At 49.1% G+C, this 22024-nt stretch overlaps 1 protein-coding gene across 2 annotated transcripts in view; it reads right to left on the bottom strand.

Moving 5' to 3' along the window:
• Positions 1 to 18114, bottom strand: part of KIF26A (kinesin family member 26A) — a 94814-nt gene extending 76700 nt beyond the window's left edge. Inside the window, exons 1-2 of one of the 2 annotated variants that reach the window (XM_050975036.1) lie at positions 17846 to 18114; positions 15328 to 15573 (exon numbers count right to left, since the gene is read on the bottom strand). In XM_050975036.1, the coding sequence (XP_050830993.1) occupies positions 15328 to 15573; positions 17846 to 17980 (381 nt within the window). In that variant the 5' untranslated portion in view covers positions 17981 to 18114. Of the gene's footprint in view, positions 1 to 15327; positions 15574 to 15732; positions 15802 to 17845 lie in introns of those variants that run through there. The other variant, XM_050975037.1, reaches the window with a different exon arrangement.
• Positions 18115 to 22024: the final 3910 nt, after the last annotated feature.

Genomic DNA, 22024 nt, shown 5'->3' with positions numbered 1-22024 from the left:
TTTATACAGAATTACTGCAATATTATTCAGCTACAATATGTTATCCAGTGCTCACAAGTAAATGCCCCAATTACTATTGTAAGTCTGTCATTTAAATAGTTCCTTCCTGTTTAAAATGTGGAGAGCCAAATGCATTTTCCCACCACTAGGTATTGTGTAAGACTCCTTTCTCTTCCAGCAAGCTGGCTGAAGATGGATGAGCTTCCAAACTGATATCATTTTTAATTACGTGTTTTTCTCTCATTACCAATTTCCTAAACACGTCTCTAATCTCTCCGAGAAATCTCTGAGCGCAGTAGGTGTATCCACATACATCATGCTCTTGAAAATTAAAATGAGATAATGATCAGGACTGCCATCACAACATAACCTGAAACAAGCAAGATACATGAGAGGTGATACACGCTCCTAAGACTCTGATCTCAAGTGTTTCTGGAAAGCAGCAGCAGTTGGATGGTTTCTATCCTTCCTGCAGCCCCTCTCGGAGGCAGGACACAGCCAGTGGGGTCTAGGAGAGGGAGATGCCTCAACCACCTCCCACCCTTGCATGTTCCAGCAGGCATTTACAAGCTCATGATGCCAAATGCAATTCCACCCCTTCCCTAAACACTGCACCAAGGAGCACTGTGTGCATAAGGGAGCCAGACCAGCTGCTCCTCTACAGAAGATGGGCTCAGGTACCCCAGTTCCCTCCTGCCATTGGGGCTCCAACAGCTCCTTCCACCTAGGCCAGGGTCTCCTGAAGGAGCTGCCTTCTCCAGGAGCACAGGAGAGCAGAATGCTGGAGGCAGGCACACCCACCAGGCAGGTAGGGAGGCTCCTGCCCACGCAGGTCCCACACACCAGGAGGGGTCACACCCCCAGCAGCTGCTGCTGCTGCATCAGATGCTCTCTTGGCAGGAACTGGGACTATGAATAGACCAGATTAGGTCAACCAAGTGCCAGCCAGGCATTCCCATGGGATCCCTCTCATTCCTCAGATACCTCTCACCTGAAAGGCATTGCACAGCTGAGTTGCAGCATTCTTTAACCATTAAACCAGCAGGGCAAAACCGAAGCTTTTGGGGGGGTTGGGGGGGTGGGGGGGAAGCAAAGAAAACAAAAACAAAAGGGTAATTGTCACAGGGCTTTCTTCCCAGCTAAACACTTCACACACCAAATTCCTAAGGGAGTGATGCTTTCAGCACATCAGCTGCCTTCTCATCAACTGACACTTCCCAAATAAAGGGGGAAAATCCTAGAACTGTTCAGAGTGGCTGACATTTAAGGAACCAAATAAAGCAAAACCAGATAAATCACAAGCACTTAAATAAGTTTATATCCTCTAAGCAGTCTTAAAATATGTCACAAGTATGATTCTGCCTACTCACTCAAAGAAAAGGGATCTCTGTGGTTTTGCAGCAAAAAAGATGAAGATAGAGAGGGACTCAATAGGCTTGCAGAGCACACACCAGATTAAGGCTCATAAAACCAGTGCACGTCTAAGGAACACCAACACCAGGGCTCTGGTACACATGCATGCAAGCCACCACTCTGTAATCTCAGGCTGATCAAAATGCATGTGCTAAATGGGGTAAGCTTATCTAAAAATGTAATGCTAGCTGAATTGCCCTGGGCCCCTAGGGAGGCCTGCAGCACAGGGTGAGTGGGCTGGAGCTCAGACATTTTGCTGTATTCACACATGCTGCTGTGGAAGCTGGATGATGGAAAAACGACACAATTTCACATTTTCTTCTCAAAAATAATAACAGTCCACAAAATTTCATCCTGTTTTTTAAACTTGCCATCCATCCACTGACCAGCATCAAAAGCTCTAAATCCAGCCTTAACTTCCTCAAGAAGTTGTTAAGATGAAGATGAAGAAATTTCTACAAGAACCCTGGCTCTTCTTGAAAACAAACACTTCTAAAATTCACTCAGCAAAGGGAAGGAAAAGCTGAGGGATGCTCCCATTTTCTCCTTCCCACAGCATCTTGGGAAGACCATGAAGAGGACACCTACAGACCCAAGCTCCACCAGCCCTCTGCTCTGCACCACCCACCCCCTGACTGGAAGCAGTGCCCACCTGGGAGTCGGGGTAAGGCTGAATGCACAACACAACCCCGACCTCAGGTGGGAGCTCACTGAGCACCGAGGGCAGGGCGAGCCTTTCCTGTGACTCTGCTGGGTTATGACTGGGCTCCTGCTCCTCCTTATTCCTCCTGAACATTTGCTGACACCTCCTTTACAACCAGAGGGACAGGTTCTTTATGAGAAGCTGTTTCACCTTCCCCAGTTAATGTCTTAATCCACAGACTAAGGCAGGTCACATTATCTGCACTTATCAAAGACAACATTATGCCTCACAAGCTATTTTTCTGCTTCAGTAAGGAATGAGCACGTTTTATTTCTTACTATGTTTACCCATGACCTCACTGAGCTGCATTATTGTTAGTCTTTCTGGGGCTCTCCTAGAATAGGAACGCATAAAACAGGATTTCCTCCAGCTCTGCACACCTACTTACTCCAGAGTCATTAATGACATAGGACTGGAATGAACAAAGACTTAACATCAAATGAGCATTCAAAACAGCTGGGAACAAAAATATATCTGCCTGGAACACTGCATCTGTGTTTTGTCTTTTGAAAAATGCCAATGAGGCGAAAATTCACTTTCAAGACCACTTTTACAGGGACGTTTTCCTGAGAAAAAAAGAACTTGCAAAAAACTTGCATGTGGGACGTGTATCCCAGTGGCCTCCAAATTAAGTTTATAGCACTTTTTATACATAAATCTGCAAATCAGGTTGTCCTCTTTCTGGAGTTCAGCTGTAACTTAACTGCTGTCAAAAGGAATTCTGCAGAAAAGACCCAAGAGCTGCACATGAATCCTCCAAAAAACCTAAATCCAAATTATCTTCCATGTGATAACAAGCAACAGCTGAAATTCCCAAAGGTAGGTAACTATCCTCAGAACTCAACTCTGAGGTTTTTAAAGTACCTATAATCATTATTTAAAGAAAACTTAGAGATGTATATATGTGAGAAAAATACAAGTGATACTGTTCCAGGATTCATAGAAAATAAGGATACTGCTTGGGTTCAGTGTTTAGCATCCAGAATAACCTTGGCAATCTCCTAAAGACCTCTGTATGGGTGGAGTACACAGAAGCAGTGGCAGCCAGCAGGTTGGGAGGCAATGCAGGGATGCATGAGGAGAAAACACCACTGGCTCTCTGCAATGCTGTCAGCTCCCACCTGGCCCAGGACATTTCCTGCCTCTGCCTACAAACACAGAGATTCCCCAACCACTCAGTAAACAGCCTTTGAAGATAACAAAGCTTATTCTAACCCCTCACTGATGTCACTCCTGCTCTGTACTCAGCTGAGCTACACAACCCCTGGGTTAACTCACTGGACAGAGCACTCCAAGAGTCACTCCTGGGTTAACTCACTCTGTAAGATCAGGATTACCTTAACTCTTTGTTGTTGCACAGACTTCAGAAATCCTGTTCAGGTACAGAAAGAAGGATGTTTTGCACTCAGTGAATCTATGTTTTTTCTTGTTGAATAACCAGACATTTTTCAGCTCACTTCCTTAGCAGCAGGTGGACCATTTCTTACCATTATGCTTAGTGACACAGCTTTCCCAAAGAAAGCAAAGCACGTGGCATTCTGTCCCTCTTGGAAGGACAGAATGCCATGGTTGCTCCAGTCACAAAAAGGTAAAATCAGATTGAGCCTGGACCAGCGTGGTATGATTCTTGGAGTGATCCTGTCCAGAGCCAGGAGTTGGACTTGTGGGTCCCCTTCCAACCCAAGATATTCCCTGATCCTAGTAAGAGAAATTAAAATAATAAAGTAGGGACTTCCAATCAATCACCTCAAAGGACGATGTCTTTGTGTTCTTACTTGTGTTCACTTCCCAGGGTTAAGCATTCTGCATTTCAGTTCTTTAACCATCTACTCCACACTTCTCACTGCACCCAATCCTCCAAGAGCCAAACCCTCCCACAGGAATAAAACACTCAGCAAAGAACTCAGGGTGAGTCAGGAAAGCCAGGAAAGCCAGCCCTGCATATAACACATCTTTCATGTCATCAAAAGACTTGGCAATAAGAAGCTTAAACCCAACTAAATTCTTACAGCACAAACACAGCTATTTTGCTTTTGAGCTGCATGTGCTTATGAGCAGCCATGACCAGAATAATAAAAGAACACACAGCACAAATCTGAGAACAGGAGCTCAAGTTGTGCCTGAACATTCACACTCCCTGTCAGTCCCAAAAGCAAGTTTCTTTTGGAAAGCCTGAATATTGTCTGCCAGGGTTTTTTACCTTTCAGTAAGCTATAGGATAGTTACAACAAATAGATCCTGGCACTATTTCCACACACATACACATAAACAGGTAATTCTGTTCCCACTGAACAGAAAAATGAAGAGGACGTGCTGGAGAAAAGCAGAGGGAGGTAATGGTACCAACAGAGAGAGATGGGTTTGAAACACAAACATTGACCAGTTCTGCAGTCTGGCTTCCTCTGCAATTCACCCATGTAAATCAACTGAAACTGCACAGAGCAAACAGGCTTCATTTTCCACCTGTTAACACAGGGTATTGATTCCACTGTCAATAAAAGAAGCACGATGCAAACTGCTATGAAATGAAAATCCAGTGTCGCGCGCAAGCGGAGACAGAGGCAGAGATGTAGATTCAGGATGATGTATTGCTGAAAACACTCTTCCCTAGGACCAGCTATGGCTCCCCAAAGGGCTGTTACCAAAGACATGACTACTTCCCTCTGCCAAACTGCCCTCAGGGAGCCAGTAAGACTCAGCCAGGGTGTCTCTCCTCATGAACAACTGAGCAAATGCTGAGCACAAACTCCACCTTCCACACAAAAATCAGAGAAACCCATTCACAGCCTGTGCTTCACAACACGTCAGCATGAGAAATGCTCTCAAGCACACAAATATTCTTCTAATCACTTAGCTCTTTGTGGATGTCTCAGATTTTAAACCTGAATAACAAGCAACTTCAGCAGAGGTCAGTCAGGCAGCAGTAAGGCTGCACAAGGTGGAAGGCTAAAGCATCTCATGTGTACAAGAGTACAAGTATGAAATTCAGAAAGGGCCCCCAGGGATCCCAATGCAAGACATGAAGATGTAATTAAAAACCATAAATCCATCAAACGAAAAATATGTAAACTTAATGTATTAACTCATATATTTTTCTTCCCTGAACACATTTGTCTTACTCTACACTCATTTGGAACCTACAAATAAAAAATTAAAAGTATCAGAAGAAATATTTCTTAATATGTAAAAAGTGAGTATCAATAATAAATGCTTTTTACTTTATTCTTGCAGGTAATTGCTGAAAGAAGCTCTCTCAGCAGTCTGCTGAGATTCTGTGCATATTATGAATTATTTCAACTGTATCTCCTCTTTACAAAATGCACAAAAGGAAACACAAAAGTGTTTCCATGCCACTTAATCATCCACACAAAATTACCCTTGTGAGAGCTTGTTGGAGGAATGTCAAATGTATTTGCCTGCCTTTGCAACAAAATCTTCAGAGAAAGACAAATAGTTCACAGCTCACAGTTACACAAGTTACACTAAGACCTGAACATTTTAACTGCAGATTCTGGGTTCAACTTTAAATTTCAAGCTACAGGCAAAATAGTTTTAGGCCAAATCCTGCCCCATGTTGGGCCCACAGCAGAGTTTTCAAGATTATCTTAGAAAAGCTCTGCAGTACCTGTAGATCATACTAAGTCTAAGGAACATCTTCTAGAAAGGGTATGTGAGACAAACCAGCCCTTCCACCTTCTGCTCACTGAACAGAGAAACAGCACCAAGTATTGCCCAGAAATGACAGTGGCAAAGACATTTGTCCCTCACCTCCATCCTTCAAAGGTCAAATTTTGTAAAGCAAATTTGTCTACCATTGAGTGCTTCCTTGGAGCCAGGTTTCCCAGGGCAGCACTACAGGAACACCACAGGTGACCCAAAAGGAGTAGAGGGATTGAAACAAGGATGGCCACATTTCCTGATCATACAAGCCACTTGTTAGTCCTCTAGTTTCTGACAACTGTAAAGGCTGTCACATCACACAGAGTCTCTGAGACAGCTCCTGCTGCCCTGCTTTGGGGTGGGAGTTGGGCATGTGCCACCAGGCTGGCATAGTGCCATTGATCTCAGCCACTTCAGCAATCTCACCTCCTCCAAAACACCCAGCAGCACTCTGCTGAAGGCCATCTGATGTACCCTGGGCATAGACACCCTTCCTGAACTCCTCAGGAGCCACATAAAAGCCATGCAAAAGCACCGGGCAACTCCTAAAAAGAAATTTATATTTGACAAAGCCATATGCAAGCTGTAGGAAACTGCTCTAGTCAGATCTAGGAGAAAAGCAGCAGTGCCAAAAGGAATAAATACATGCTACAATACAGTGAGAACAACATAAGGTAATAAAATCAGAGTACAATACAAACTGAGTAGATTTAACATCCCAAATGAGTTCAAACACAAAGCCAAATAATCAGCACTGATAAATTTATACACACAGACAGCAACACAAACCATATTGTAACAGATTATATGTTGCAATAAAACAGGAAACACATTTAAACATAACCTTTTGAATGCTGTGAGAACCAGGACTAATGCTTCTCTTTCACCTTTCATGCTGAAAGCCAACTCAATGCCCAGCCTAGCCAGAAGAGCCACATTTCAGTTTTGTACAGAAGGCCTCCCATCCCATTCACCCAGCAGTGTAAAATCCCTCAGCAACATCAGGGGAAGATTTGCTAAGAGCAAAATGAAAATTTATCATCTTCCCACAGCTGTCCAGTGTTCCAGTCAGTCCTGCCCAGGTATTGATGTGTGGTAACAGCAGCCCAGCCCCAGCCAAAACTCTGAGCAGCTTGCAAATTCCAGGAAAGCTGATCAAGGACAAATTTTAAGACTTGACTCAAAGAAGGAGGTTCTACTCACCTAAGCCTCTCTTTGTGAGCAAGAGCTGAGATTTCTCTGATTCAGTGTACATTAGGGCAATGTACACAGACTCAGTGTGTACAGTCAGACTCTCAGAGATAAAACAAGCACACAACAGTGGCATTGTGCTGCCTAAAATAGGTGGATATATTTATACTAAACATTTTTTGTCCAACATGAGAATGAACATCTGCCAGCTATGTCTTAAAGGCTCAAGCAGCTTGAAAGCAAAGTCAGTCCAAAGAACTATATTACATTCCCTTCAGCATATCCTAGAGAATACATTACTCCTGTTGACATATTCCCACCATATTCCAAATGATAGCAATAATAATTTGAAGTTTTGCTCTTAAGTTCCTCTATAACATTTAGCTTTTTTTTTCCATTTAAAAGTAAAACATTTTTAAGGAAAAATTAATAATTAATACACCTTGGCATAAACTTCAACAGCAGTAGGAGGGACTTGACACCAGTTTACAAGGCCACATCCCATTTCCACAAGGCAGCCTTTCAGTTCCATCACAGGGAGGTATTGTGCAGCATGCAGATAAAACCTTTTTAGGTACTATCAGCACAGCTCTAACCCCTGCTCCCTGAGCTGATCTGACAGCTGCTGCTTACTGAAGCTCCACTTCAACTGAACACACACCACAGACCTTCAGCCTCCTTCCACAGCCTCACCACTCCTCTCCTGGTGAACCAGCAGATTTTCAGGACCACCTGTTACTTCCTTACAGTTTACCTGAAGTCCCCAGATTTTTTAGCTCTTTCTGCTGTTGCAGTGACTCCAGTTCCAGAAACCCCTCCCTGACACCTGACCTCAAAGTTCAGTTGGAAGTCAGAGAGTCCACTCTTTTCTGTGTCCCTGTGCTATATATTCTTATTATGCACATGACAGGAGCAGTCAGCTCTACTAACAGCAGCTGATGATACTTAATGCCATACAAGCAAGAGAGACTTCCACCACAGAAAAAGTTTTTACTGCAAATGAACAAAAGATGGAAGCATTTTCTCTTTGCTGAGCAAAGGAGAAATTAAGCCCCTTAAACTGCTTGCCCAAATTCATAAACTCAGTGACAGATCCAGGAATTAATTCAGACTTTGCATCCCTGCAGTGGGACAATTCCTGCTACCAGAGGCAGCAGTAGGTATGATTGTCCTTGAAGTAAGGCCCAAGTTTTCTCCCATAAGTCACTATACAAAATTAGTAGACACTTGTAAAAGAAGCCAGGCAGGTCCCAATCACAAGCACAGCCAGCAACAGACAAGTTTCCCTCCTTCCCAGTGATGCCTTCCACTTGGGGATGGACTGGACACAAAATAAAAAATAACTATTCCAGTGCTGCAGGTTTGCAGTCAGAGGACAAGGAAACAAATCCAGACAAGTTAAATTCCACTGCTTTACAGTAATAATAAAGAGCAGATACAGTACTTCCAACTGGACAGCTGCCTGTACTGAGTGTGACCAATACCCAAACAGATCTAGTTCCTGAAGGTAATCCAACATTGAGAAAGGAAACAGCATTGGCATGGAAAAATATTCTGTAGGACATGCAGACACTTTCAGAGAGGTTCTCCCTGTCTAAGCAGACCAAAATCTCTGCTCACTTTTCATGACAAAATGTTCATCTGCCAGCTGAAAACCCAGGGACTAACTGGCTCTTCCCTACATCAGCATCTTCACTGTGGCAAGGACAACTCAGGCCCAAAGAGTGCAGCTATTCTGGGGTACCTGAGCAGCAGGAGACACATGCAGCAATTGGGAACATAGTGGGTAATCCTGATCATGGAAGGGAAAAAAAAAAAGAAAAAAAACCCTGGTGGTTTCAGTCATCCCCACTCACATACCCTGCAGTCCAGGTCCACAGCAGCAGCCACCACCAGCTGCTGTGAGCCAGGGACGAGGAGGAGGATGACTACTGCCTCCAACAACCTCATTGTTAACAAGTCAGAGGTTGGGATCACTGTAGGTGGAAACTCTTGGCAAAAACAATAAAGCAGCTACTACATATTTCAACAGGTTCAAAGTAACCTCAGATGTTAGCAGCAGATGCTCTTTTCCACCCCCTGGGATTCTGAAATGGTTTATGTGTTTCCTCCCTTTCCCCTAATAGGGCAGGGTGCTGAAGGAATTAGCCAGAGAAACACTAATTACCCTCAGCTACCCGGGAGACCGCAGCACCTTCAGCTAATTGTGCAATCCCCACTCCCCCACTTCAGATCCCCCAGAGAGAAGGTCTCTTGCCTCCAGCATCCAAACTGCAAGATAATCCCTCTCACCTGTATTTCAAAAGGGCATGCTTGAAAATCCTAAGTGTCTAGAGCAAACTGATTACAGTTAAGTTTCCTCAGCCTGTCCTGTCACACCAGGAGCCACTGCACCGAGCCAGAGAAGGGAACTGCTCATGTCAACACATTTGACACAGGGCTGTCACTAACCCTGTTATTAGACTGCACACCTACCTGAAATCCACATCTGAGCTCATTGCCTGGAGCACTCCATGGCCAAGTCTCTGCAAGAGTCTCTCTCACAAAATTAAATATTAAATGTGCATCTTAAAAAAATGCCCCATAGTTTCATATTTATTAACTAAGACATTACTCTTCCATTTACACATTTTTGAAATGTTAAATATAGAACATTTTAAGGTGCATTTAGTGCTTGTGAAGAGCCATGAAAATTGGATTCCCCTAGAGAGCAACTTTAAAAGACAGCTCTCCCACTCAATTCCCCTTATCCATATCAACCCAGCTGCAGAAAGACCTCCCACGAAAATAAAAGAGCCCCTAAGTAACAGAGGACCCCAAACTTAGCCAAGACTCAGCTGTGTCACCAGTGTGACTCCTAAATTCCAGGCAGTAAGGGCTACCCCAGTAGTAGGGGTTGACACAGTGACAGAAAACAATGGGCACAGGCAGGGAAATTCAGCAGGGACTACTCCTAAAAGCTTAGACCAATTCCATATGCACCTCCAGTGCTGCAAGAAGCCCCCATATGCTCCGAATCCTTGTTCTTTCAGGGAAGCAGTGCCCTGCAGGGAAACACTGAGGACACAGAGCCCTCTCCCAGGGTCCTCCACATGCAGCACAGGCTCCTGGAGCACCCAACCCTGCCCAGTGAGGAGACAGGTACTGGCAGCCAGGGATCACATGAGCTCTCCTTGCCTCAATTCCTGCTGATAGCAGGCCATCAGAGTGGCCATGGGGGAATTACAAAGCATCCCTGACTCTCACACATCAAGACTACAGCCCTAAATCCCATGCCTGTCCTCTCAGCCTGGTTTTCCAAAGCACTAAGAACTACTGCACATTCCTCTTATTTACAGCCTTTCTTAACAGCTTTTGAACCTGTCAAATGATCAAAAAATTGAGGCAGAAAGCTCAGAACAAGCTCCTACAACTTCCACAAACTATGAGAGAAATTGGGCAGTATCCACATGTCATTAGTTGCTTGGCAGAAGCCAGATGTCCAAGCATCAGCTTACTGTCAAGCAGTGTGTGCAGCTACAGAGAACATGCTGCCTCTCCTGGAGTCATCTGGGACACTGAGGGAACAGCTGGGATTAATGCAGGAGGGGGAGAACAAATGCAGTGGACATCCATCCTACCAGACTCTCCTTCCCTAGTTCTGCTGCTGCTGGGAACAGGGGGGAGTTATTGAGCACACAGGAGAAACCCATAGGAAAGAACCTGCCCATCCCAAAACTCTGTTCTTCATCTCCCCTTCAGGTGATGCAATAGCAGCACACCCAGGTGTGCCACCAAGAGATCACCACTTTGACAGAAGGAGTGATGGGAGTTCAGTCCAGCACTGCCTGGCATGTGCACAGGTAAGACACATCCATGCAAACAGCACATCTAAAGCCACTGTCATCTTCCCTTTTTCCTGAGAGTACTAGCTCTTGGAAAAGCTCTTCCTCCAGTTCTGGCTGGTGTAACACTGACCCTGACACGGATACAGCAGGCTAGGACTTGCTTAGCTCCTCCAATGATTCATGGTTGAGCAGCAGCAAAGGCATAACCTGTCCTGGTCACTGAGGCTCCCTGCAGACCAGAGCTGGCAGTGTGATCCTCTGTATCCAACTGCATTTACCTGGGCAGCTGGGAATACAGGACTTTTGAGGTATAAAGGAATAAAAAATTTTTATATTTATTATTTTTTTTTTATTAAGGAATAAAAAATTGCCAACCCCACCAGCAACAGAGCCACACTCTCTCTTCTTTGTCCTTCAGGCCCTTGGAAGCCATTCAGTGTTGTGCCTCATGTAACACACAGTGCAGATAATGCAATGGGGGTGAAAATTGGGACAAAACAACAGAACAGGGAAGAAAAGAAGCTCTTAAAAACTAAAACAGCAAGAACTCCCAGGACTCAAGCTACAACACAAAATTAATGTTTCTGCCCTGTTAATGTTGCCTCTAGCACCTGCCTGCACTGGCAATAGGTACAGCATAAACTGCTCAGACTGGGGGTGTCTGGGGTGAGGGTGGATGGGGACAAGTGAAATGTGGTGTCTGAATCCCTGGGCTGGGAGAAACGTGATCATCAAAGCTAACCCCTTTCAAAGTGAACTTCTGCTGGTCTTGGCCTCCTTTCAGCACCAATAGAAAATTCTTCCAATGCAGTATACCTGGGCACAAGCATTACTTTTCTACAACCAAAATATTTACACCAGTATAAATCCCTTCTGTGGATGCAGTTGCATCCATGTGTGTATTCCTAACACCAGGAGAGCTTTTTTCCTCTGCTCATAAGGGATTAGCTAAAACCATTTTACAGTAGCTGTATATCCTTAAGGCTACTGTCTGTGCCAGAGGCAGCACAGAGTTTACCTCCAGAAATGCAGCACACCTCTCATATTGAACAGTCCCTGCCTCTCCACTTCCTTGTGGAGACACAGACCTCACTCTGACACACACCTCTGCAGAAATGACAGCATGTTTGGGTTTTACCTAACAGGGGCAATCACACAAGTTGATTCATTAGCATTTGTGGAATACAATGAAGAATTTAGGTGCTAAGAAATATTATTACTAATTTAATTTACATCCCATTCAGGCCTCAGTGTCTCCCTGAAACTGCCAACAATGATGCCAATTAGTGGTAATTGTGGTTTGTGACAAGGCTATTTGCCAACTGGGAGTGAGACACAGACCACCAACTCATTTCCCATGGATTGTCCCACAGCTGCCAACAGCAACAACTTCCAGGCACAGCAACCTGCTCTACACTGAACTCTGGCTGTATCCCATTACCAACTCTCCAAGGACACAGCCTGCAAAACTTTCAATTAGGGATAAACCAAGACACCTTGTTTTTCCCTCCTACATTAGTTCAGTACATGACCCAGTAACTGATGCCAACACTGCAATACCAAAATGTTAATCTGGGATAATTTCAGATTAAACTTTACTTGGCCCCATCCACACTTAATGAAAATCACATTTTGATTCACACACAGGCCTCACTGTGGTAGAAAACTGTAAAAGCAGCAGCAGTAAACTGAAGGGAATTGAGAGTGTAGGATGCAGTAAATCTTTTGCTTGGGAGACTGTTTAAAGAGTTTTAACATAAGCAAAGAGGTGTATCTTTTTATCAGCTGTCCACAGAGATCTGGAGGACTTTGAAGAGACACAAACAACTAACAGAATTCTGTAATCAATGCACATCATCTGAGCACTGAAACTTTAAATTATTTATATATTTTAAATATGTCTAATTGAAAGGATAGCAACACAAACTGTATGAATCATAGCCCTCTCAAGTAATTAGATTTGTTATCCCTGCAGACTGCAAACAGTACGTTGGTTTTCTATTCTAATGTGAATTCAATCCCCTGTCAGCTGCCCCACGCATGAGAATACACCTCCACTCTTTCATCAGGAAAGATATCAACAGCAGGAAACTAGCCCTTCTTTCATCTCTGAGGCACCCACCCACCTTTCCAAAGGGTTTTCAACCAGGTGTGGAAGCCTTTCTGAATCTGTGCTGAAAGATCTCTTAATTATTATGGCAAAGGAGGTAAATCCTTTGAGAGCAGCATGCTCCAAGCAGTAGCCTTCTGCTGTTTTCTCATCCAGTAGCTGCTTAGTTTGACAGTGCATTAGAAGAGCTTGTAGGAAACTCTGCACTTGCATTGTATGGGCATGAAACTCTGACAGAGAGGAGCTGCTTTTTCAGATGTCTTGTTATATAATTAAACAAGGAAGGGGGGGGGGAGCAAGCTGCCTTTTTGGCACAAACATTACACAGTGCTCACCCTGCCAGCATATTGCATCAGATTCCCACTGCAAGGCCAATTCACAGCAGCTGAGCAGCTGAACCCCTGCCTATTATCTCCTCCTAAGCTACTTCACACTCACAAGGCAGTAAGGACAACTGTTTATTGCATCTTCCTTCCTGAGGAGCTGCTCACCACCAGGATTAGAGGGAATCTGAGCTTGCAATTAGACTCCAGGTCTCACAACTGTCAGAAAGTGCAGTTTTCAAAACATTTCAACCATCAAGCCTTACTGCATGCTGCACAGTGAGACAACTCCAGGTATCTGTTACTCTGTGCTCAGGTCTGCTGAGGGTCTGACACTGTGATGACTCCTATTTTATTACGTTCCTGGGCATGCTTTGAAACCCTGCAGAAAAGGGGGATTCATTTACCCATCATCGAGTGCTTATCAAGGAAGTCCCCCGAGACCTGCAGGAAGGAGACCACACAAACAGGCCTTTGCTCACAGGTCTCCTCACCTGAACACCTGGCTGAGGCCCCTGACTCTCCTGCACTGGGAATTTTTTTTCCCATGGCAGAGATCTGCTCTCAGATAGGACCCAATTCTTTATGGCAGAGGCCCACCCCAACACAGGAACAGGGGTTTCTGCCTATCTCAGGCACTTCACAAGGGAAATTAAACTTCTCTCCACCATCTGCAGCAATCCAGAAAACAAAAGGTCCAACAGTCCTGAATCCAGTGAGATAAGATATGTGACCTTTTACACCACAGAAATAACAGCCTACTCCTAGAGCCCAGCAAGGCAAAAGAGAGACTCCTGTCAATTTCAAAAGGCTTTGGATCTGGCCTGAAAATGCAAACCTCACTGTGCATTCGGACACTGCTCAACAATGCACATCCAAACAAAACTATATTTAGATTCAATGGGAATTCTGTAGATCATACAGGAACTCTTTGAATGAAAACGAAGGTCAGTAGGGTTTGGCTTCCTCTTCAGACCCTCCCCCCCATTCTTGCAAACATCCAGATAAGCATTGTTTAGAAAACAATACATTACTTCCAAATGTTATCAAAACCCCAACACAGGTTTTGTGTGTCCTGAAACAGAATCTCAGGGCCTTCTGTTGCATTTTGCCCTATCAGCTAATTCTCAGGATCTCTTCAGATATCTAGGGAAGACTCTGCATCAAGACTGTCTCTTTTCACCTTTCAAAATCACTGGTCTGCCTGCTCTGACAAAGGAAAAGCAACAAGGAAAATAAAGGCTTTTGACAGAAAAAAAAAAAGCAAACACGGAAAGGAAAAACTGTGCAATTACAATACACGCTAATAAAGCTGCACCTGTGTAAGAGGGAAACTCTTGGCATCCTCATGCACTTTCTCCATTCCCTACCAGGAATTAAGTGCCACCGTGCAATCACAAACTGGAGGAAAATGACACAGCCAGTGCTTGCCCGAGGGACACTAAGGACAGGAGTAAGCCCATCAGCCAGGCAGGCACGTTCAAGCACCCAGAGGGCAAAAGCACAGCCCACTCAAAAATCATCCATCCCACTCAAAGTTTCCTCCAGCGCCACAGACACAACTGTTTGATTCACAGCTGCACTTTGTGGGCTTCACGGAAGGAGGAGCTGAGCGCCTGCCACCGGCAGCTTCTCTTAGTAAGGATGAAGCCAAATCCAGTCGTAACACCGAGGCGGCATCCCCGGGGCGGTGTCAGCAGGGCTGGGCGGCCCCGGGTCCCGCGGACCGACACGGGGAGCTCCCCCGGCACCAGGGCTCTGGGTGCGTCCCGGACGGCACCTGCACAGCCGCCCCTCGGCTCTTTCGCTCCTGTTTCCAAACTCCCTATTCCATTTTTAACTGTTCCTGGCAGCCGGCGGCTGTAGCAGCGGGTGACCGTCCGGCCGCACAGTTTCGCTTTTTGATAAAAATCCGGGACGGAAAATCCTTGAACTTTTGAAGAACCCTCCCGGGTTGGAAATCTCCGGCTTTGCCGTCACGCTCCCCTCCCAAATCCTTTGGGGATGTACCTGTGACCCAGCGCGGGCCGGGACCAGGCTCCAGCCCCCCACCCTCCCCCGCGCCCCCCCGGCGGCGCTGGGCGCTGCACCGGCACTTACCGGCGGGGCGTTGGGCGGGCAGCCGCCGGCAGCCAGCCGGGCCGCCTGCCTCCTCAGCTCGGCCAGCTGCGCCTGGCAGCTCCGGCACCAGCCCCCGGCCGCCGCCCGCTCCAGCGGCCGCGGCTCGGCCCCCGTGGCGGCTCCCGCTCCCTCGGGCGGCGGGCGGCTGGCGCAGCGCTCCTCCTCGGCGGCGGCCGGCGGCCTCTTCCGCGGGGACAGCTCCCGCACCCCGCTCCCCTCCGCCACCTGCGGAGACAGCACAGCTCAGCAACGCGGGACGCGGAGGCAACGCTGCTCCCACCCTCCTCGCGAGGAAAAGAAAAAAAAAAAAAGTGAAGGAAAAAAAAGGAAAAAACTAAGGAAAAGCTCAACCGCGGGGAGAAGATGAGTGATGCAGAAACTTACCCCCGGCGCCCGGGGATCAGGTCCCAGAGCCTTCCTGCCGGCGGCCGCGATCATGATAGCGGGGGATGCTCGCCTGCCCCGCTCCGTTAGTGCGGACGGCGCGGTGCCCGGCGGCGCGGCCGGCCCGGGGCGCCCATCGCGGGGCGGGGGTCAGCGGTGCCAACAGTGATCGCGCCGGGTCCCCGCCGCCCGGGCTGCCGCTCTAGGTGATGTTGCCTCCCATATTGAGACGGGAACGAAGTTTGGGACGGGAGAGGGAGGAGTGAGCTCCCCACGGCGGCACGGGGAAGGACCCAGAGCACGGGAGCACGCCGGCAAAAAAGCTGGAAAAGTGCTCCGAGGGCAGGGGAGGAGGGACTGGGCTGGGCCGGGCTGGGCTGGGCGGGGGCGGGTGCGGGTGCGGTGGGGTAAGTGGGGCGGGGGAGCTTCGGCCGGGGCGGGCTGGGGTTCGGGTTTAGGTTTGGGATAGCGGCAGAGGGAGAAAGATGCCATTTCATAGTGACCCAACGGGACAGTGTCAAAATCATTGTGACTTAAGTCGTTGCTTCCTTCACACTCTAACACCCAAGTTTCTCAGGAGTCGGAAAAAAGGGGCCGGGCGCGGGGTGCGGTCCCGCCGCAGGGCGCGGAGTCAGAAAAGCGGCGCTGGGGCTGCGGACCAGCTGCCAGCGGGGCTCAAGGGTCCGCCTGGCGCCCGCTCCCCTCGCTCCGCCCCGCGGCTGCCGCTCTCCTGCGTGGGCCGGGGTACGGTGCCCCCGCTCCGCGGGCAGATGCGCTGGGCACGGGCCCCACGGGGCCGACTCTCCCGCCGCTCGGCGGGCGCGACGGGATGCTCCAACACGCGAAAATTGACCTGACAGATGGAGAAATTAACGTTCGCAGCTAATTGTCTACTTGGCTGCCGCTCCGGCTCGTATATTTAGCACTTTTCTCCTTTTTTTGGTTTTTCCCCCCAGAGAGCGGAGTGCGCGCCGCTGTCTGTCGCGGGGCCGGGCCGTGCCCGGGCTCGGCGCCGCCGCCGTCCCTGTGACCAGAGCGCCCCCTGCCGGCGCCCGCGGTCCCGCCGGGACGGAGCAGCTCGAGCCGGAGCCCGAGCCCCGCGGGACCGCGCCGGGTGACGACCGCCCCTTCCCCGGAGATGCCAACGCGGCTCCTGAGCCCCTTCCCCGCCACCGTGCGAGTGGGTGCTGGTGGCGTGTGCGGTACGGTCTGTGGTGAAGTGGGCATCGTGAAGCACAAAGAGTGGGGAAACACTTATATACTTATAACACTTATATAAAAAATAATCCCGCCCCATGAGGCACCTTTCCGTCCCCCTTAAACTTTTCCGGCTCTCCCGGCACGCGTGTGAAGCGCCCCACCGGCCCCACCCCTAAAGGTGCATGCCCTGGGGCCGTGGACGACAAGCACAGCCCCGCATCGTGGGCAGAGAGAGCCCCCCTGCACTGTGATCGCTACCCCCGCCTTCCCGGACTGCCTGCCAGCAGCCCGGGAAAAGTTGGGGTGCGGGAGTAAAGCGGAGACACGGGGGACACGGGCTGGTACCCGGGGACTGCCGTGTGCCCCTCTTGGGGCTGGCGGGCAACCGGGACTGGCACAGACACACGCACCAGGGCGCCGCGCCCTAGCTCCCTTCTCCCGCCTGCTCGGGGTAATGCTGCTCTCCGCGAAGTTGCTCCGAAATTTCCTGTGCCCAAACAACGTCTGCAAAACCCTCCCGCGGCTCTAAGGCTCGGGTTGGACGGGGCGGGGGGTAAAGGGGTGGGCTCCCCGGCCGAGGCTGGGCTGAGCTGAGCAATTTCCTTTTCTTAGTAGGTACAAAACCCTCCTAGAAATAGCGGGACGCGGTGCCACCACTCGCCATCTGAAACCGGGGTCACATAAGGTGCGGCGGTCCCCACGGGGACCTCCCAGGAGGGGTCGGGCAGCGCGGTTCCCCCGCGCCCCTCCGCGCCGCTCCGCGGAGGCGCCAGGACTGTTCGTGGTGCTGAAACCTGCCCGACGCCGCCGCCCGCAACTTCGCACCGCCAAGTTTGACACCCCCCTCCCGTGAGCCGGCCCTCAACCCCCTCCCGGGCCCCAGCTGCCCCGGACCGCGGCAAGATCCCCTTACCCTAGCTTTTCTCCGCAGGAGGTGGCTGGTGAAGCCGAAGATGATCTCCGAGTCCAAGCACAAGGCTCCTATCTCCAAGAGGCTGGGATTTTTCCTCGTGGCGTTGGAGGCATCGGGCGATTTTTGAAAAGCCATAGTTTGGGGTTTGAAATATTCCTGCTCCTGAGCGGAGGCGATGTATTTGTATACACACACGCACGCAGAGGGAAAGAAAAAAAGAAAAGGAAAAAAAAGGATAAAATAGCAAACACGTCCCACCCCTTTAAAAAAAAAAAAAGAAAAAAAAAAGAAAAAAAAAAAAAAAGCCAGGCGCGGGTGAGTTACTCCGTCATCTGCCAGGATGCGCCGCCGGGGTGAGGTAGCCGCTAGCCAGCAGCCGGGCAGACCCGCCACTCTCCCTGCCGCTCTGCTGCTCTCCGCCGCTCTCCCTCCTCCCGTTTTATCCCCCTCTCAGCGCACCTTGCCTGACGAGCGAGCGCGGGCGCGGAGCCCTCAGCGCCCCGCAGGCGCCGGGGCCGCGGCCGGGGCCGCCGCTGCGCTGGGTGCGCGGGGCCGGCAGCGCCCTGCTCCCCCGCCGCCGGCCATCAGCTCGCCGAGCGAGGGGGCTCCCACCGCCCGCTGGCCAGGAACCCGCACTACGAGCCTCCTGCCTCCCCCCATCCACTGCTGGGTGGGTTTAGTGGCTGGGTTGGTGGGTTGTTTTTCCCTCCTCCTTCTCCTCCTCCTCCTCCGGGGTGAGCTCAAGGAGGGAAAAGCTGCCAGTGAAAGTCAGTTTAGGAGGGAAGAAAGACACGCACAAAAATAAAGAGAAAAAAAAATAGGTGAAGGTAAAAAAAAGGAAAGCCTGAGGGAGCAGAGTAAAGCACTTTCGGGAAGGGACGCGGTCTTTCACTCCTCCAAAAAGCTTCCCCCTCTTTTCTCTCCACTGCTTAATTGTATTTGCAGTGGGCGCGGACGGCAGGAGGGAGTGAGCTCCTCCTCATCGGGGGGCCGAGACAGAGGTGCCCGATGGCTGCTCTCGGATCGGGCAGCCCTCCCTGCAGGCCGCCTCTCCAGCCTCCGCCGCGTGTCTCAGCCTGGGGGCCGGGCAAGGCTCGGGGGTCCCCGCCGAGGCGCGGCCCATCCCGTCGGGCGGGATGAATGGATGGAAGCGGGGAGGGGGCTCCGGGCAAAACGCTAATCCCTTCTCGCATACTTTCCCGCTAAACAAATAATCCCCCCCTGACAAAGGCATTATCCCGCTTCATATAGCCTGCAGTGAAAGGGAGGTGAATAATCTATTTATCCCGGCTCCGCGCCGCCCGCCCCGCCCGGACACCGGCTGCTGCTGCGCGGGGGGCGGGGGGCAGCCGGGCCCGGCTCCCACCCGCAGCTGGGGCCGGGGCAGAGCCGAGCTCCTGCCCGCAACCTGGCCCCGCAACCTGGCCCCGGCCGGAGCCCGGCACGTCGGGAGGGAGCTACGGGACGGTGGTGGTTTCTGAGGAGCGGGGAGGGAAGGAGGAAAGGAGGGATATAAATGAAGAAAGGGAAGGAGAATTGAGGGAAGGGAGGAGGGGGGAAGGGAGGGAGAATGAGAAAATAGAGGAAGAGACAAAAGAGAGAAGTCTCTATGGCCATAAAAGGACATTGTAGTTTATTCTGAATTTGCTCAGTTGTCTGTCCTGGGCTTCCCAGCTCATGATAATTCTGTGTGTTAGATGAAGAAAGTGGGTTAATGCGTGTCTCTGTAGGATGGAGGTGTACAGGTATACAGGCACTAAAGCAGTGCTGGGAGGGAGAAGAGGGGGTGGGAGTGGTGAGATGCTTACAGCAAAGGTGTTTGGCTCCTCACTGCATTCCTTCCTGATATCCAGCTATCAGACCAGAGACATGCCAGTGTGTTAGCTGGTCCCTGAATCCATCTGGGAATGGTGTCTGCAGGGACTCAGTCCCTGGACCATCTTGCCCAGTCTCACCCTCTCACCCCCCACCAACCCTGTCTCAGCCTCCTGTCTTGCTGTGCACCACTAAGCATTCAGTCTTCCACCACCCTCCCCTGCACAAGTGGGATGTTCCCCAGCCACAGAACATCCCTGTACATGGAAGGTCTCATATTATCAAGGGAGTAGGAATAAGTGGGTAAAGAGGAATGCAGAAGGAAAAGCTATTCAAGCAAAGTGGTGGTATGGACATCAACAGTCCAGGATAAAAGTTTCCCCACCCAGACACTGAGTTCAGATGTTCAGCATGTGGTAGAACAGTGCCCATCACCAGAACCAGAAGCATGAAATGTCATTTCCCAGTCACTGGAGTCTTTCCCACCTTGGCTTGGAAACATTCAACAGCAGAGAAAAACTCAGCCAGGTCAGGAAGGCTTGTTGCCTGCTCTGGAGAAGACCTGAGGCATCTATGTCCATCCCCCACATTTTCAGACCAACCAAATTTAAGCACTCACACCATGCTCAAAGACAGCCCAGGCCTTCCCTGTCCTCATGCCACCTACAACCCACCATGACTTCCTCCCCCAACACAGTTTATCCCTCTTCCCTGACTCTTGGCAAAATTCCTAGGAAGGTCTGGGTCTAAAATATGCCCTGAATGTCAGGCGCTGAGGGTCCCTGTGCAACCCCAACCTCTCCCCTAATCCTGGAGAGTCTCCCTTTAATCACTCCTATTGAAGCAAGTATCTCCCCACCTCACTGCCCTCAGGTGTCTTGCCGATAAACAAGCTGAAGGGAAAGTTATTACCTTTTATTCATGGTGTCTAAACTAAAGTAAAACATCAACAGGGTGACTGTACATAATAATACACTAGATAAAGTCCATTTTTCTTGGGCCCTCTGAAAGCGATCCCTGAGCATTAAAACGGGTCTCTTAATAAATATCTTATCTCCCCGCCACAGAGCCCTGGCTGCAGATAACCAGACAGCCATTACTGTACCTCTGAAATAACCCCATTTCCATCAGGGCCACTTCTAACAGGCTTCTCTTTAAAGACCCCCTCCTCTTCCCCCAGGGGAGGTGGGAAAAGGCTTGAACCTCCCTGGGTGGGGGATTTCATCCAAGTCCCCAAGCACTGTGTGGGGTTACAGCATTGCAATGCATTCCCTTCCACAAATAACCATGGAGCAAGGCATTCTGCCTGCTAGCCACAAACCTAAATCCATCCACCTTGTGCCTTGCTTTGGGGTGAGCAGTGCTGGACTCCCACAGCTCTGCTCCCCTGGGCCTGCTCAGCAAGCAGAGAGAAAGCTGGGCAGGAGAGGAGGCATGTGGCAGGCAGCTCCCACCTCAAGGGAAACTGCCTTCCCAGTGTGTGCATTCCAGGCTGCAAGGTGATGCTGTACAGGTTGCACTGGAGCCCTTTATTAATACACCATACAGGTGATAGTGGATTTATTAAGTATATTGCTGTGATTTCACATTTAATTTACTAAGAATACAATGGTTTGGGCTAGAGGACCCAAGGGAAATCTAGGCAAGAGTGAGCAAAAATCCATGAAATTCAATGTAGCACACTAATCATGGAGGCATTATAGTATTAATTGCTATAATGATATACTTCTAATCCTATCTTACACTGCACCACATAATTTCATTGGGTAAGAGAGGAAAGGAATTAAATTTAGTTCAATACAGGCAAGCGTGTAACTTAATAGAGCAGTTTGACTCCAGCACACTCTGGGGTTTAGGGCTGATGTCACATAACATGGTCAGCAGCAGGGAAGAAGGATGGCACAAGACTTTTGACACCCTCACTGAAATCTGTAAGCAATATGGAAAAATGTTAGATATCTGCTTTTTGAGAGGCAACCTGGCCATAGAAAGGATAATTAGAATTCCTTGCAAAGATGATTTATCATGTCTATCATTGTGCTTGAAAAGGCTAGGTCACCCATGAATGCTGATGAAATTTCAAAGATCTACTCCCCAAGGACTTTCTGCATCTGCTGCCCTCTGAGATGGGGAAATAGCCCAGGGCAAGCTTCTCATTAATACAGCAGAAAAATATAAGCATTTTGTCCAACATAACATTTTTCTTCAGTATTATACCTGACACGATCAGACCTTTAAATAACGTGGTAATAGGGCTCACTTTAAAGTTCATGTACTTGATGTTGTGCCCCCCTTTTCCCGTTCTCCCCTCCCTCCCCCCGGTTTCAGCTGGGTAGTACCTCTCTCTAACAAGCCAGCGTTTTG

The sequence above is a fragment of the Serinus canaria genome, chromosome 5 (genome assembly GCF_022539315.1).
Source record: "Serinus canaria isolate serCan28SL12 chromosome 5, serCan2020, whole genome shotgun sequence".
In the NCBI taxonomy this organism is placed as follows: Eukaryota; Metazoa; Chordata; class Aves; order Passeriformes; family Fringillidae; genus Serinus; species Serinus canaria.
The sequence above is the reverse complement of the archived record's forward strand: the minus strand, read 5'-3'. Positions and strand labels throughout refer to the sequence as shown.